General features: G+C 38.8%; 1 protein-coding gene across 2 annotated transcripts; it reads left to right on the forward strand.

The window, feature by feature from the left end:
* The first annotated feature begins 2136 nt into the window (after nucleotides 1-2136).
* Nucleotides 2137-16956, forward strand: eif4ebp3l (eukaryotic translation initiation factor 4E binding protein 3, like). 2 transcript variants are annotated; one of them, XM_062045569.1, is made up of 4 exons: nucleotides 2137-2288; nucleotides 2405-2539; nucleotides 13914-14087; nucleotides 16402-16956. In XM_062045569.1, exons 1-4 carry the CDS (start codon nucleotides 2210-2212, stop codon nucleotides 16428-16430), a joined length of 417 nt encoding a protein of 138 aa, XP_061901553.1. In that variant the 5' UTR covers nucleotides 2137-2209; the 3' UTR covers nucleotides 16431-16956. The 2 variants fall into 2 exon arrangements, with proteins under 2 accessions (XP_061901553.1, XP_061901554.1); XM_062045570.1 differs by having other exon boundaries at nucleotides 2141-2288; nucleotides 2401-2539.
* The last annotated feature ends 98 nt before the right edge of the window (nucleotides 16957-17054 follow it).

The raw sequence follows: 17054 nt of genomic DNA on the forward strand, positions 1-17054 counted from the left end.
TCATCACTCACAGTTGAGCCTGAGGATGTGGACTGGCTCTGGGCTGATTCTGTGCCTCAAAAGTATTTTAACAATGCTCCTGGGGAAGTTTCACATAACTTATGAGTTGATGTAAAAAATAATGTTTATTTTACTCACATAAATTACCGTGCTCTGCTGCAAACAATTTGTGCAAACAACATATCTCACTAGTAACCTGATGCTAAAAACATATTGCTAGCACCGCGCTAGCTAGCTAACGTCACCTAGCTAAAGCTAATTACAGCTACAAATCTCTTTGATAAACTTTTTATTACCAAGTCATGCAAACATACCTTTATCATGGCATTTTTTCTCCTCTTCCACTTTCTTCTTCTTCCACTTGTCTGCACCTGAAGGATATGTCCTTTTTTGTGACATTGTTTTGCCTCTATCTGCGCTTTTGATGCCCAGTGCGCACTGGCATTGCACGGCAGGCGGCAAACGTCACAGGTGCAGTAGAGGCAGCTTAAAGAGAGGCAGGTATAATGTATGGTATGTATGTATATGTATAATGTATAAATGTATAAATAAAACTTAAAATAAATAAAAAAATAAAAAAAGAGAGGCAGGAAGAATCACTAGGTCTAGATCAGCAGCAGCACTCTGTTGACCTAAAATTGTGTTTTTGTACAATAATATATCTTTGATCATTTAGAAATCATCAGTCAGACTCGTACATGCAAAAAATAAAAATAATAATTTTTTGTTAATTGCTTTTGGGGGCCCCCTGGTGGCCGCGGGGCCCTAAGCAAGCGCTTAGTACGCTTATGCCTTGGGCCGGCTCTGACCCGGAGGGAACCCACGCAGTCACGGGGAGAACATGCAAACTCCACACAGAAAGATCTCGAGCCCGGGATTGAACTCAGGACTACTCAGGACCTTCGTATTGTGAGGCACATGCACTAACCCCTGTTCCACTGTGCTATGCAAATTCAATACAAATACAAATACAAAATCAAGCATATTTATATTCAAATCTCAAAAATATATTTACAAATACACGTTTATTTATACAAATTCTTGATTTATTTGTATGTCACATTTTTATATGTATACATTTTATTTGTATATAAAATATATGTACAAATACGCGTTTATTTATACAAATGTATTTATTTGTATATCACACTTGTACTTGTATATTTATTAATATATGCATATGTATTAATATCATATTGATATATATAAGTTGATGTGAGACAATTCTACTTCCATAAAATTGTAGTACTACGCTGCAAAAAATACACAATACATTTCATGACAAAAAAAACTAGGGATGTCCGATAATGGCTTTTTTGCCGATATCCGACATTCCGATATTGCCCAACTCTTAATTACCGATACCGATATCAACCGATACCAATATACACAGTCGTGGAATTAGCACATTATTATGCCTAATTTGGACAACCAGGAATGGTGAAGATAAGGTCCTTTTTTAAAAATAATCATAAAATAAAATAAGATAAATAAATTAAAAATATTTTCTTGAATAAAAAAGAAAGGAAAACAATATAAAAACAGTTACATAGAAACTAGTAATTAATGAAAATTAGTAAAATTAACTGTTAATTGTTAGTTCTATTCGCGAACCGGCAGCACGCACAATCATGTGTGCTTACGGACTGTATCCCTTGCAGACTGTATTGATATATATTGATATATAATGTAGGAACCAGAATATTAATAACAAAAAGAAACAATCCTTTTGTGTGAATGAGTGTGAATGAGTGTAAATGGGAGAGGGAGTTTTTTTGGGTTGGTGCACTAATTGTAAGTGTATCTCGTGTTTTTTATGTTGATTTAATAAAAAAGAAAAAAAATATTTAAAAAAACGATACCGATAATAAAAAACCGATACCGATAATTTCCGATATTACATTTTTAAAGCATTTATCGGCCGATATTATCGGACATCTCTAAAAAAAAACTGTTGTGGAATATTGTTCTCCCACAAGATTATTTCATGTAATTGAATGGCTCTGAGGAGGATATGCCGTATTTAAAGGGTGCGCTTGTTTAAACGTCAATCACGAGGGTTTTTGTTTTGCGCTTTCATGACGCAAGAGACCCCGCCCCTACGGAGTGTCCGCGTTGCCAAAGCTATCGCCCTCTTTCTGCGCGGCCCCACGTGCCAAATAAAGGCAGGCAGAAAAACATCACGAGTGAAGTGCTGCAGACACAGCACATGGTCCTCCTGCCTGCTAGCGGACACCACCCGAGAAACAGCCTCCAAGCTCGGTTAACACTAAAGAAAAGCTGTCACGGTTAGCTTGCCATAGACTTAAAGTGTTGTGAAGGCTGTCCGAGAGCTTTAAACTGCGAATTTGAGGCATTTTAAACTCTTATCTCGCTAAACTTTTTGTTTACTCCATCAAGCAAGAAGCCAGCATGTCGACAAATGACGTTAAAAGCTGCCCCATCCCCACTCGGGTGCTCACCCTGAAGGACTGGTCCCAGCTCCCCGACTGCTACAGCCAGACTCCCGGTGGCACTTTGTTCTCCACTACGCCCGGAGGTAAGAACGCCAAGAACTGTCTCTCGAAAATGACACGGTGTCGTTGTTCGCAATCCTACTTGTTTAAAAGTTTTTGTTAAAAACGCATATGCGCTCACACAAAAACAAGTTATCACGAGATTCTGTCAGAAATCACGTTGTCTCCTCAGCGTATGATTTATAGCAGTGGTCCCCAACCACCGGTCCGGGGACCGGGACCGGTCCGTGACGCATTTGCTACCGGGCCGCAGAGAAACATTAATTTATAAACAACTGCATTTTCTCCGACTTAACTTTTTCCTGTCCCACTAGCAGGCATGTGATTTTTCCGTCTAAAGTCGGAATTCCGTCTTTTTTAATCTCTGGGGGGGGGAAAAAAAGATCTCCCGTTTTTCTGTTTTTTTTTCCGACCCTAAGTCAAGATTCGAGACGTAGTTTATATTACGCCGTAGTTGATTGGTCGATATGTTCCTTGTGACCAATCGGGACATCTGTTATGAATGATGACGTTAATAACGTCATCTTTCATAATGGTTATTACCGCCATTTTCCATATGTAAACGATGTCGGTTCTCGAGAGAAAGGACGCTTTACGAGTAAAAGAAATTGATAAACATGTCAAAAATAAATTTCGATGGGACTGGATGGAAAGGGAAATCACTGATACTGTTGGGAAGAAGGAAGTTACGACTTTGTTCGGTGATTTTATTCGGAAAATCGATCGTCCCGGAAAGTTTTTGTGCACGTGGTGTCATGATAATATTGACTATGGATCACGAGGTTTCAAGGCTTTGGAAGTACATGCGAAATGCCAAAAACATATGAAACAACTTGAAGCAAGGAAAACAAACTTTTCACTAGCTGGTACTTTTGGATGTCAACCGAAAGTGACATCAGAGGAAAGATCCACCCACAGCCCACTTCAGTTGCAGACAGGGTTGTTAATAATGAGGTAAGCTAAAAAATATTTGCTTGCGAAATACGCATGTTTGTTTTAAATATTAACCAATTATTGCTTTGCGAAATATAAATGGGTTTTTCTAAAAATAAAAAGCCACGTGAAAATATATTATGAAATGACAGAAATTCAAAGAGTTGCATTATTGACTCCAGTTAACAATTTATTTGAAATACATTTGCATATAATACTATTTTGTAATATTAAGTTCTTATGTAGTCTCTTGAAACTATTGTCAGTGGGGTAACAATCTTGAAGGTAAATATTTTCACACTTGTTTCATGCAATATGTCAGTGTCCTCACATTATTATTATTTCCTATTTTCAAATATGAGTAAACAATTCTAAACATGTTTAATTATTTTCATAAATATATATCCTATTTTGGCGAAAAGAATGAAATGTTTACATTTGGTATTTTGTTATATTTATCCAAAAATCCAAAAAAGAAGCTACAAAAGCAGAGACCAAAAGGAAAATGCAGGCTGCTCAGAAATTTGCAAGGAAGGCTCATGTTAGGGCTCTCCGAGAAAGCTAATCTGTGAAGTGAACTGAAGTAATGTGGTAATACTGTAAATAAACTGTAAATAATATCACTGATCAATGTGACCCCTGTGGATGTGAAATGAACACAAGATGTAAATATTAGTGACTAAATACTGTTGGGACTGAACCATATACAGTGATTCATTATTATAATTGGGTTATGTATGTTCTATTAATGATGTTTTCATGTCTTTAAACACTAAAACATTTTCTTCAAATGGTGCTGTCTTTGTTAATTTTAGCATGTTAAATTGGTGAAAAACCAGGAGCTTTGGGGGGCGTTGCCCCCCTTGTCCCCCCACCAGGGCACCGCCCTGGACCTGGCTGAGGGCCTTCGACCCCCAGACCCCCGGAAATTTTTTCAGTCTTTTTCATTGTGGTCAAATCACATGCCTGCACTAGACACACCAATAAGCTTGTTTACCCTTTAAAATCGTTTTTAATCATATTTATTTTTATATTGGTTTTATATGTATTTTTTGTTTTTATTCAGTCACTGGTGGAGCATAATATTGTTTTTAACATGGCTGTGCAGCACTCTGGAAACATTCTTGTTGTTTAAATGTGCTATATAAATAAAGTGAATTGGATTGGATTCCTGAGTAGTCGTGAGTTCAATTCCGGCCTCGGGATCTTTCTGTGTGGAGTTTGCATGTTCTCCCCGTGACTGCGTGGGTTCCCTTCGGGTACTCCGGCTTCCTCCCACCCCCAAAGACATGCACCTGGGGATAGGTTGATTGGCAACGCTAAATTGGCCCTAGTGTGTGAATGTGAGTGTGAATGTTGTCTGTCTATCTGTGTTGGCCCTGCGATGAGGTGGCGACTTGTCCAGGGTGTACCCCGCCTTCCGCCCGATTGTAGCTGAGATCGGGGTTGCGAGGGGCGCTGGAGCCTAAGGGAATAAGCGGTAGGAAATGGATGGATGGATGGATTGTTTATAGGGTTAACCCTAACCCCAATAAAACTCCTCATAGGAAGTTGCAATTCGTTATATTGGTTCTAACTTTGTGACATGATACAACGCACATAAATGAACATATAAAATATAAATGTGACAGATTGTAGCCAGAGGCTGATTTCTAGGGGTGTGGGAAAAAATCGATTTGAATTCAAAATCGCGATTCTCACGTTGTGCGATTCAGTATCGATTCTCATTTTTCAAAAATCGATTTGTTTATTTTTTGTAATTTTTTAAAATTTTTTAATTTATCAATCCAACAAAATAATACAAAGCAATACCATAACAATGCAATCCATTTCCAAAACCAAACCCGGCCCAGCAACACTCAGAACAGCAATAAACAGAGCAATTGAGAGGAGACACAAACACGACACAGAACAATCCAAAAGTAGTGAAACAAAAATGAATATTATCAACAACAGTATCAATATTAGTTCCCATTTCAACATAGCAGTGATTAAAGATCCCTCATTGACATTATCATTAGACATTTATAAAAATGAATAGTGTCACAGTGGCTTACACTTGCATCGCATCTCATAAGCTTGACAACACACTGTGTCCAATATTTTCACAAAGGTAAAATAAGTCATATTTTTGGTTCATTTAATAGTTAAAACAAATTTACATAATTGCAATCAGTTGATAAAACATTGTCCTTTTTAAAATTATAAAAGCTTTTTACAAAAATCTACTACTCTGCTTGCATGTCAGCAGACTGGGGTAGATCCTGCTGAAATCCTATGTATTGAATAAATAGAGAATCGCATTTGAATTGAGAATCGCGTTGAATCGAAAAAAAGTCGATTTATAATCGAATTGTGACCCCAAGAATTGATATTGAATCGAATCGTGGGACACCCAAAGATTCGCAGCCCTACAGATTTTCATCTGCATCTCATTGCAAAGAAACAAGCCCCGAGCTCCCACTAATTCAGCGTTATTGTGAGTTGTATCTTTCATGCACTCATTTTTGCTGTGTTTATCTGGCACAAGTGGAAAGCCGGTCCCTGAAAATTATTTGCCAACGATAAACCGGTCAGTGATGCAAACAAGGTTGGGGAACACTCATTTATAGGACACAGCACGTGCATGTACTGTAAGCCATAGTTTGTTATACATGGGCGGTACTGCACATGTTAGTAATGAGCTAATACCAAGCAAATAGTGGGTCAGTATTTTTAATACTTTTTACTTGATTTTTTGAACCACTAAATGATTTTTCCCTTAATTTGTTGATCATGATTTATATAATGGGCAGCACGGTGTGACAGGGGTTAGTGCGTGCGCCTCACAATACGAAGGCCGCAAGTTCAATCCCGGGCTCAGGATCTTTCTGTGTGGAGTTTGCATGTTCTGCCCGTGACTGCGTGGGTTCCCTCCGGGTACTCCGGCTTCCTCCCACCTCCAAAGATAGGTGGGATAGGTTGATTGGCAACACTAAAATTGGCCCGAGTGTGTAAATGTGAGTGTGAATGTTGTCTGTCTATCTGTGTTGGCCCTGCGATGAGGTGGCGACTTGTCCAGGGTGTACCCCGCCTTCCGCCCGAATGCAGCTGAGATAGGCTCTAGCGACCCCGAAAGGGACAAGCGGTAGAAAATGGATGGATGGATGATTAATATAATCAAGACTAAAACACAGGACAAAGTGTTGAGGCAAATGTGTGTGTATATATATATATATATATATATATATATATATATATATATATATATATATATATATATATATATATATATATATATATATATATAACAACAATCATATTTGTGTTTAGTGTAACAATATCACCAAAATATTGAAATTATTCCAGTTCTCCGGTTTACTATCACAATTATTTGCGCAAAATACTCTCAATGGTGCAAAATAAGTAAATCTAAGGCCCCGTTTACACTAAGGTTATCCAGGGTAAATCCCACCTAACCTTATCCTTGTCCACACACAACAATGCCACCGTTTAAGACCCCTGCCCCCCGCCGGCGCAACGCTACCTAATACGCATGCGCGGAAAATGCGCACGTCATAGTCATCTCCAGTGTTGGTTTGTGTGCAAGTTCTTAAATGTAACTTATCTGAAAAATATCCAGTGTTATGGTATTTCAATTAACTGGAATCCAGTGTGCAGTGGCACCCTATTGTATCGAATCACACCTGAGCCATCATAAATTCATCAAATCTTTATTAGACACGTAAACAATGTGATAATGGATAAATGCATAAGAAACAAAAAAACAATGAAAGTGTCAACTGTATATGGCTTGTATATAAGCATTTTCATGAAAGGAATAAAAAGAAATAATGATGATGATGAGGATGAGGATGAATGTGATAAAGAACATTTTACATCACTCAAACCAGGGATCTAGATATATGGTCAGGACACTCCTCACTCTTGCCTTCACCTTCATTTTCCATTCGTTTTTGGTGACTTTATATACTCTGGACCTAGACGTTGAGTCCGCGACGTACACGGTGGACAATAACTGATGGTCTGCTTTGCCAGTCCAAAAGCATTCGCTGTTTTCTATAGTTTTCCCTCGACGGCCAGGTAATACAAAGCACACGCTACCTTTTTTATCACATCCACGGGAGCTTACATTCTCGTTGACTCTCCTTCGACAAATGGACAATGTTTTTCGGTAAGTACAATCACAGCTGACCTGGACATTCGAAAGTTCTATTGCCATCTGAGAAGTGTTGTATCTGAAATAGCTGCAATCGCTTCCTCTTAAGTGATAAATAAATGATAAATGGGTTATACTTGTATAGCGCTTTTCTACCTTCAAGGTACTCAAAGCGCTTTGACAGTATTTCCACATTCACCCATTCACACACACATTCACACACTGATGGCGGGAGCTGCCATGCAAGGCGCTAACCAGCAGCCATCAGGAGCAAGGGTGAAGTGTCTTGCCCAAAGACACAACGGACGTGACTAGGATGGTAGAAGGTGGGGATTGAATCCCAGTAACCAGCAACCCTCCGATTGCTGACACGGCCACTCTACCAACTTCGCCACGCCGTCCCCGCAAATTAAGATATTCATGTGTGATTTCCACAAGCGTTTGTACAGATTTTTTCACTGTATTTCCAGTGGTTAGCTCCGAGTTACGAAACCGCTTTATTATGAAGCTGGCTGTGGAGCGTTCTTTCTGACGTCACTTCCTGTGTGGGGCGCTGTCTTTCTGGCGTCACTTCCTCTCCGAATTCAGTTTGTAAACGATCAATGAGTCCATACAAAGCTAAGTGCCGGAGATTCAAGAAATACACGGCGCACTTAGCCGTGTAAAAACTTGCCCGAGGAGGGGGGCCTTAAATGCTGGTTTGGTGTGGCTGAAACGGGGCTTAGGCTAAATTATTATTCGTTTAAGGCAGACCTGGGCAAATTAAGGCCCGGCGGCCACAAGCAGCCCGTTAATTCTTTCAATCTGGCCCGCCGGACATTCCCAAATATTTTTTTTTAGATCTTTAAGATGGAAACTGTAGCTGCCATTATGATGTGCAGTGGTTTTTTTTTCAAATGACCGTAAATCTTGAACTATACAAAGTATTTCAATCGTTGGAATATGCGCTTTTGCATGATATACTAGTTACTATGGTAATCTAAGTCACAGCAGCTCAGACGAGGCACCAAGCAGTGTGGGTGGGGAGCGTTTCCACAGAGTGTTTCCAAATGTGGGTGTCAGGGACAGACGCGGAAGGAGATTTTTACAACAAAGTTCTAAACCTTAGTGATATATCGGACAGTAGGTGGGTTTTCTTTCGTTTTTTCGCGTTCATATTTCGCTGTTTGTTGCATTTTGGTGCGTTTCGCTTGATTGTAAAATATGTCAGTCGACGTTCATATGTTGTCAATATTCAGTGTTTTATCGTTCATAGTTAATATTGTAAACCCCACATTCTTTATTTTCATATACATTCTGGTTCATTCAGTAAAAAAAATTAAAATTCCATTCTGTTTTTTAGGCGGTCTGTCATAACGTTTTTAGCATTCAATCAGACATTATTGTGAGGTTTTGCATTAGTGTTCCTAAAATAGATATTTAGCCCCCGAGTCAAAATAATTGGCCAGGCCTGGTTTAAGGGGTTAAACGACTTAGTGTAGACATGGCCTAATAGTGCCCCAACTTAAAAGGGTTTTGAGATAAGAAATGTCTCTCAGCTAATTGTGTTAAATTGCAAGCAAACACTTGACTTACAATCATCCCTGCTATTATTGGGCGTAGCAAATGCCACCGTGAACCCCTTAACATCCGCCCAAAACACCCAGCCTTACTTGCTAGCATTAGCTTATAGCTAGAGATCGACATAAGTTTTGTTTTCTAATCATGAGTAGGAAAATGTGAGTGTGAAGGACAGTGCTGGGAAGAACAATTGGATAATATTTATTGAATGAGAAAAGTAATCCTCCAAGACATGACCAAGCTTGTCGCCAACTTGGCGAGATCATTTGTGTATCACTGGTCGTCTGCACCATACTGAAGCAGAATGAATATCGCCAGCCTAGAATGTTAAAATATTATATAAACGGTGAACATTTATCCATGAAATAACGGAGAAGCTGCTGATGGTGTGTTTGTCGGCAAAGCTGTTTGAACGGCTGCCATCATTTTCCAAATTTGTCGATATACACGGGAAATGCACAATACTTACAGCAGCTGACCCGTTATCATAGTTTCAAATAGGTGTCGATGTCCTCGACGGAAGGAATCGCCAGGCACACGACCCTCCACTTCTCCCAAGCATCCATCCAGCAACAAACGTTCAGTCAGGACAAAGCTTCCCCTGAACCGGAGCTTCTTATTAAGATCTTGTCAATTTCATCGAGAGGCCGGTTGATCAATAACATGTAGAGTTTGAAGAGCAGCGCAAAAAGAGGCTCCTAAAACTAAGATGAGAAGTGAACATAAGGGAGAGGAGATTGTGTTGTTTTTATACAATATTTCCCATCTATAAGTTAGTTGCTCTTTTTAAAATACATGTTACATGTTGGAGGGAAAGCTCCAATTATGTATTTAAATTAATTTCAATGGGAGAGAATTTGGGATACAAATGTTTTAAGTTAAAGGGGAATTGTACTATTTTTGGTATTTTGCCTATCATTCACAATCCTTATCTAAGACAAGAACATGTTCAGTTTTTTTAATGCATTCTAAATAGTAAATACATGCAATCAAAAGTCTGCTTACAATGGCGCCTACAGAAGTTGCTCTATTCTGCCTATAAAGCCCTCCATAAGGTTTTATATACATGATGTAAGTATCAATGTATTGTAGTACTAGGCACATTTATAATAGCATGTAATATTTACGTATTTTGATCATTTTTAACATACACGGCACATAAGTTTCAAAAACGCATCATGGCGTTTGCTTTTTTCCCCAACTAATTTTTACTAACTGCAGACTTCATGAGAGCCAATAAACATAATTAAACATCACTTACTGTACAATGTCTGCTGTCATTAGGATTCCGACTGATAAAATGTTATGTTCCCGTTTAGCTGTATAGTGACTCATAATCCTCGTGAAGAAAAAGAGGGTGGAACCAACTGTCTTTTTGTGTCTTGCTTGTCATTTTCGGGTCTAAATTGTCTGTGAAAGTGTACCAACTGGTCGGATTAAGTCCTCATCTTTCTACTATCAAAGTGAGAAGCATGATTTATGATCTAGAATAAACTTTCACGAGCACAGAGGCAAGGAAGCAGCTCATCAGTCGATCTTGTCAACATTGGTACACAAGCTTGTGATCACAGCGCCACTATAAATAGTTGGTCTGCGTTAGCACTTATAATATCACTAACACTTGGTTAATATTGACGTCGCAAAATGTAAATGGTTAATTGTTGGCAGTTTTTGGGTGATTATTTTTGGGGTTTAATGGGCAGAACAGAGGACCTCCCATTGACTCCATTGTAAGCAGACTTTTATTTACGTTCATTTACGAGTTAGAATGCATTAAAAAGAAAACGCATCCATTGTAATAATTGTGAACGATAGGCACAATTACAAAAAAAATGCAGTTCCTCTTTAAGAACAGGGTCACAGAACCAATTAAGCTCGTGAATTGGCTTTGGCTTTTTGCTCCCAAGGCCCTCCAGTGTCCAATAACTTCTTAAAAGTTTGTCAACAGGATAACAGCATACACAATCTAACACAAACTACACTAAAAAACACAGACATTTGTGAAAATGAACAGAAAAAAACCCAGAAAATATTGAACTTATTTCCTTAGTTTTATTCTGGTACTGATACTAATGTTTGTATCAATACTGTAGATATTTGTATCAGTCTGCCGCCCCTAATTCTATAGTTTTAACTAACAGAAAATGTGCTGATTGCTGTATACCCTTTAATTTACCAATAAACATTATCACAGTGTGCATGTTAAAGTTAAAGTTAAAGTACCAATGATTGTCACACACACACTAGGTGTGGTGAAATTTGTCCTCTGCATTTGACCCATCCCCTTGATCACCCCCTGGGAGGTGAGGGGAGCAGTGGGCAGCAGCGTAGCCGCGCCCGGGAATCATTTTTTGGTGATTTAACCCCCAATTCCAACCCTTGATGCTGAGTGCCAAGCAGGGAGGTAATGGGTCCCATTTTTATAGTCTTTGGTATGACCCGGCCGGGGTTTGAACTCACAACCTACCGATCTCAGGGCGGACACTCTGTGGAGTTTGCAAAGTCTGTATAATGTGGTTTCAAGTCTTTCAAGTAGCCACAAATATGCCAAAGTATATATACATTTTTTAACCATAGACCAAAAACTGACTGATTATAAAATGTCTTCTCAATATAACAAATGGCTTTTTATACTCCGTAGCCAGTGTTTTATGCAGTTGTAAACAAGATTTCTCCCACCCAATGTTGTTTAAAGGGGGTGTTTATCCTGTAGCCAGTACAGCAAAGTGATTGGTTGCGTAAAGGCTGGAGGCTGTCCTATATCTGCATGGTTTTCTGCTCTACATTTCAGGGACAGAACTTGTGCACACTAATGGGAATAAATGTTTTGCATTCCACTATTATGTGCAATTGAAGGAATGAAGAAAATCGGTTGAAACAAGAAACAGTCTTACAATCTGTGTGTTGCTGATCCCAGGCATGCACAATACAGTATAAATACAGAAACTGCTGTTGTGTTATGCTTGGCAGCCCATATTTCACACCTTATCACTATCCCCGCCCCTTCTTCTCCTCCTCCCTTTTGTCCCGGACAAAGTGCTCAGAGTGCAGTTCTTGCATAATGTGTTTTTCCCCCTTGTGAACGGACCTGATCAGCTGTACAGAATGGGTCAAACTCCAATTGAGAATGACACCAGCAGCTGATCACCCCATGTCTCTGACATATACTCTGACAGCATTTTATTGCTCAGTGTGTTGGAAATTGGCCCAAGTCCAAATCTTGACACACCACAAACATGCCAGGATGGTGTAATATGTGCCAATCTTCATGTTTAATATAAGAACTTTTTTATTATGTTGCAGAGAACAAGAAGAATGCAAACCTTCGATTACATGGCTGAGAATGTTGTTTTGTTCGAAAGCCTGCAGCTGAGCCAAAGTCTAAAAACATGTGGCTTCAATCTCAGTGTGTCTTTTTGAAGAGGGAATGTTATGTGCCCTGATTTCCTAGAAGTCATTGCAGCCTAAACCACTCCCCTCTGCATTCCCATACTCTCATACATCAACACACACACACACACGCTTCTATAACTTGGTTTCTTCCACTCAAGGAATAGGGTTTGTAACTCCTAGCCTATTCAGTCCCCAAATGTATTTCAGCAATTATTACTTTAAAGCAGGGGCCGGGAACCTTTTTGGCTGAGAGAGCCATGAAAGCCAAATGTTTTAAAATGTATTTCCGTGAGAGCCATATAATATTTTTAACACTGAATACAACTAAATGTGTGCATTTTTAAGTAAGACCAACATTTTTAGAGTATAATAAGTCTCTTAATCTTTTTAATAACATTGTTATTCTGAAGCTAACCAATAATAAATAAAATACTTCTTACCAATATTACGACTTCTTGAACAGGTGCGGTAGAAAACGCACCCCCCCCCCCCCCCCCTGTCTCTGACATATACTCTGACAGCATTTTATTGCTCAGTGTGTTGGAAATTGGCCCAAGTCCAAATCTTGACACACCACAAACATGCCAGGATGGTGTAATATGTGCCAATCTTCATGTTTAATATAAGAACTTTTTTATTATGTTGCAGAGAACAAGAAGAATGCAAACCTTCGATTACATGGCTGAGAATGTTGTTTTGTTCGAAAGCCTGCAGCTGAGCCAAAGTCTAAAAACATGTGGCTTCAATCTCAGTGTGTCTTTTTGAAGAGGGAATGTTATGTGCCCTGATTTCCTAGAAGTCATTGCAGCCTAAACCACTCCCCTCTGCATTCCCATACTCTCATACATCAACACACACACACACACGCTTCTATAACTTGGTTTCTTCCACTCAAGGAATAGGGTTTGTAACTCCTAGCCTATTCAGTCCCCAAATGTATTTCAGCAATTATTACTTTAAAGCAGGGGCCGGGAACCTTTTTGGCTGAGAGAGCCATGAAAGCCAAATGTTTTAAAATGTATTTCCGTGAGAGCCATATAATATTTTTAACACTGAATACAACTAAATGTGTGCATTTTTAAGTAAGACCAACATTTTTAGAGTATAATAAGTCTCTTAATCTTTTTAATAACATTGTTATTCTGAAGCTAACCAATAATAAATAAAATACTTCTTACCAATATTACGACTTCTTGAACAGGTGCGGTAGAAAACGCACCCCCCCCCCCCCCCCCCCCGGCCCTTAACTTGCTGGAAATATGGCCCGGTTGAACAAATTAGTTAAATAGTCCTGCTATGAAGTCTGATTTGACAGTTAAAACAATGTTGTTATACTTTTCTCATCAACACAGGTACCCGCATCATCTATGACAGGAAGTTTTTGTTGGATTGCAGAAACTCTCCTCTCTCCCGCACCCCACCATGTCTCCCCCAGATCCCGGGGGTAACGTGCCCTGCAACTCACCCTGGGAGCAAGCTGCAGGATGTCAAAGAGGAGGTGGAAGAGGAAGAGAAGGACATTGCAGGTACACTGTTTTCAAAATCCACATATTTTACCACAGATAACATTGCATAGTTTGAGTTGTCCAGAAGTATAGCAATATTTTCTTTTTTTTTTTGATGACAAAAAAAATTAAATTAGTTTTTGTTATCGTTTACAAATTTAGGAAGAAGTCGTTTTTGCTTATGTTGAGTTATTTTGCTTGAAATATTGTATGTAATGATAGGCAATAAGTAATTTGAATATTTGATTTATATTGTTACACTACAACCTGTGTTTTGTCTGATTTATAATTATGATCGAAAAATGAATCATTAAATGAGAATTTTAAGTATCAGCATCAGCAGTTTTACTAATTCTGCCCCTGTTACTACGTAGTAATGGATTGATACCCACATTTGTAGTATCACTCAAAACGTATGTAAAGTATCCAAACAAAAAAATAAGTGCTTGTTAAAATTTTTGCTTGTAACTTAAAGGAGAACCGCACTTTATTTTTGAATTTTGCCTATTGTTCATAAAACATGCACCTGGGGATAGCTTGATTGGCAACACTAAATTGGCCCTAGTGTGTGAATGTGTGTGAATGTTGTCTGTCTATCTGTGTTGGCCCTGTGATGAGGTGGCGACTTGTCCAGGGTGTACCCCGCCTTCCGCCCGAATGCTGCTGAGATAGGCTCCAGCACCCCCCGCGACCCCGAACGGGACAAGCGGTAGAAAATGGATGGATTGCCTATTGTTCCCAATCATTATGAAATACATTAAGACGGATAGATTTTTTTAATGCATTCTAACTCGTCATCATCTTACAGTGGAGCCAATGAGAAGTCCTCTATACCACCTATAAACTCCAATAAAAGAACATGCAAAAAGCACCAACAATACTCAATATACATTTCGTGATTTGAATATTAACCAGGTATTCGTGGTATTGTTATTATAAGCGCTAACGCAGACGAACCATTTATACCAGCGCCGTGATCACGAGCTTGTGTGTAATTTTTACATCGAGTGGTCTGCTGTTTCCTCTTCCTTGCTCTCTGGAAGTTTATTCTAGATAGTAAACCATGCCTCTCACCTGGATAGAAAAAGCATTAGGATGTATTCCGATAAATTGGACTCTTTGACAGCCAAATTAGACTCGTAAATGGCGAGAACGACACGAAAAGACGTTTGGTCCCACCGTCCTTTTTCTTTGCGAGGATTGAGTCATTCTTCATCTCAATGGGAATATATGAACATCCTAGCAGTGGGCATCCTAATGACCGCAGACATTGTACAGTAAATGATGGTTTGTTATGTATGTTGGCTCTCATGAAGTCTGCAGTGAGCAATAATCGGTGATTATGTTAAAAAAAAAAAGCGAACGTTGCAATGTTTTTTAAATTAATGTGCCACGTATGCTTAAAAGGTTCAAAATTGTTAAATATTACATGTTATTAGAAATGTACATTACATATATACTTACAGCACGTATATAAAATCTTAATGGAGGTGTTTGGGTTTTTTCTTACGGGCTTTATAGGCAGAATATAGCGGCTCCCATTGGCTCCATTGTAAGCAGACTTTTGATCAAATGTATTTAATATTTAGCATGCATTAAAACAATCCATCCGTCGTTATGTCTTTCATAATGATTGTGAACGATAGGCAAAATTCCAATAAAAGTGCAGTTCCCCTTTTTAAAGCATAACAAGACAGCTCTTCTCAAAATACTCTTAGGGGCACTCTTTAGTTGGCTTACCACCATAAGTGGTAAGCCATTGACATTGTTTTGCACTATTGCTGTTTGTACATTCTGTATATTTTGTTTACTCTTGACTTGAATGCTTGAGGTTGACTTGGGAAGTTCAGAGTCTGATATTTCCTGTGTTCAATTGTTGGTCAAAAATAGCTCCTCGCCAATTTTAGCTCATTTCCACAGAAACCTAGCATATTTTAATCTTGAGAGATCTGTTAATAATAACCATTGTTTTGGTCCTTTCCCCTCCCTAAATGAGGATTTACTTGGCTGCGTGACCAAAGGTTTTGGCTGAGTGACAAGTTGACACAGCAGTTTGTTGTGGGCGAGGGAAATAACGGCCAATATCAACACGTTCTCCTGTTAAAATAGCCTTGGGGCTGAAGCGTCAGCTGTGTCTGGTGTTATAAACTGGTGTTCACAGACCATCTCAGGTTGTGTCTGTAAGGGTCAGTCAGGCCCTCTGTGTTTGTGTCTTGTCAGTTGTGAATGGAATGATAAGCGCTGTTTGCCTCGCTGTGTTCTGTTAAGGTGTGTTTCCTTTTTGAGGTGGGGGCAGCAAGCATGAATTCACTGATTTCACTCTCCTTTTCCACAGATGACAACCAGTTTGAGATGGACATCTGAGCTCCAGTTTTACCTCCTGTGGAGAGCTATCACTCAAAACACCTCCATGGTCAGTACTGACCGTAAAGCATTGCAATAGTTTTATTTTATTTTTTATTTTATTTTTTAAACAAAGGCTGCGGAACCAAAAACAATCTTAGAAAAGTAGGGTGTTTTTGACCCTAAAAGGTGTTTTGCTAGACATGGTACCAAATGGGTTAATTGCTCACTTGAGCTTTAGCAGGATTTGAAAATAAAAATCAATTTTGATTTAACTTTTTATATCTTTTGTATATATTACAATGTACTATGTAGCTTAATTTTAAGTTGGCAAATAAAGATGATTACATTGAGAGATGTAAAGTCATCATTTTCACTGCAGGCTTGTTTTTTATTTTTGTTTTTTACCCTTTGCTTAAAAGGCACTGCAATTACCACCAAAGTGTCTCCTTTTTTGGGGCAGACTAAAAACTGCTCACGCTGTTTTTTTTTAATGGAGAAAGGGATTAAATGTGAATAATTGAAAATAAAGGCTGTTCAAAATGTGTCACTTTGTTTTTCTTTCTACTTATACATTGATTATACTGGATTTATCGTGTATTTTACTGAGAGGAGCTTGTTTTCATGCAGCCAAAAAACCTTCAT

Source organism: Entelurus aequoreus, linkage group LG04 (assembly GCF_033978785.1).
Source record: "Entelurus aequoreus isolate RoL-2023_Sb linkage group LG04, RoL_Eaeq_v1.1, whole genome shotgun sequence".
Classification (NCBI taxonomy): domain Eukaryota; kingdom Metazoa; phylum Chordata; class Actinopteri; order Syngnathiformes; family Syngnathidae; genus Entelurus; species Entelurus aequoreus.

What these genes read in the sequence shown, in the direction of transcription:
- eif4ebp3l (XM_062045569.1), top strand. Translation starts at nt 2,210, where the DNA reads ATGGTCCTCCTGCCTGCTAGCGGACACCACCCGAGAAACAGCCTCCAA. An exon ending in ACTAAAGAAAAGCTGTCACG is followed by an intron (nt 2,289 to 2,404) that starts GTTAGCTTGCCA and finishes CCATCAAGCAAG; the next exon opens with AAGCCAGCATGTCGACAAAT. An exon ending in GGAAGAGAAGGACATTGCAG is followed by an intron (nt 14,088 to 16,401) that starts GTACACTGTTTT and finishes CCTTTTCCACAG; the next exon opens with ATGACAACCAGTTTGAGATG.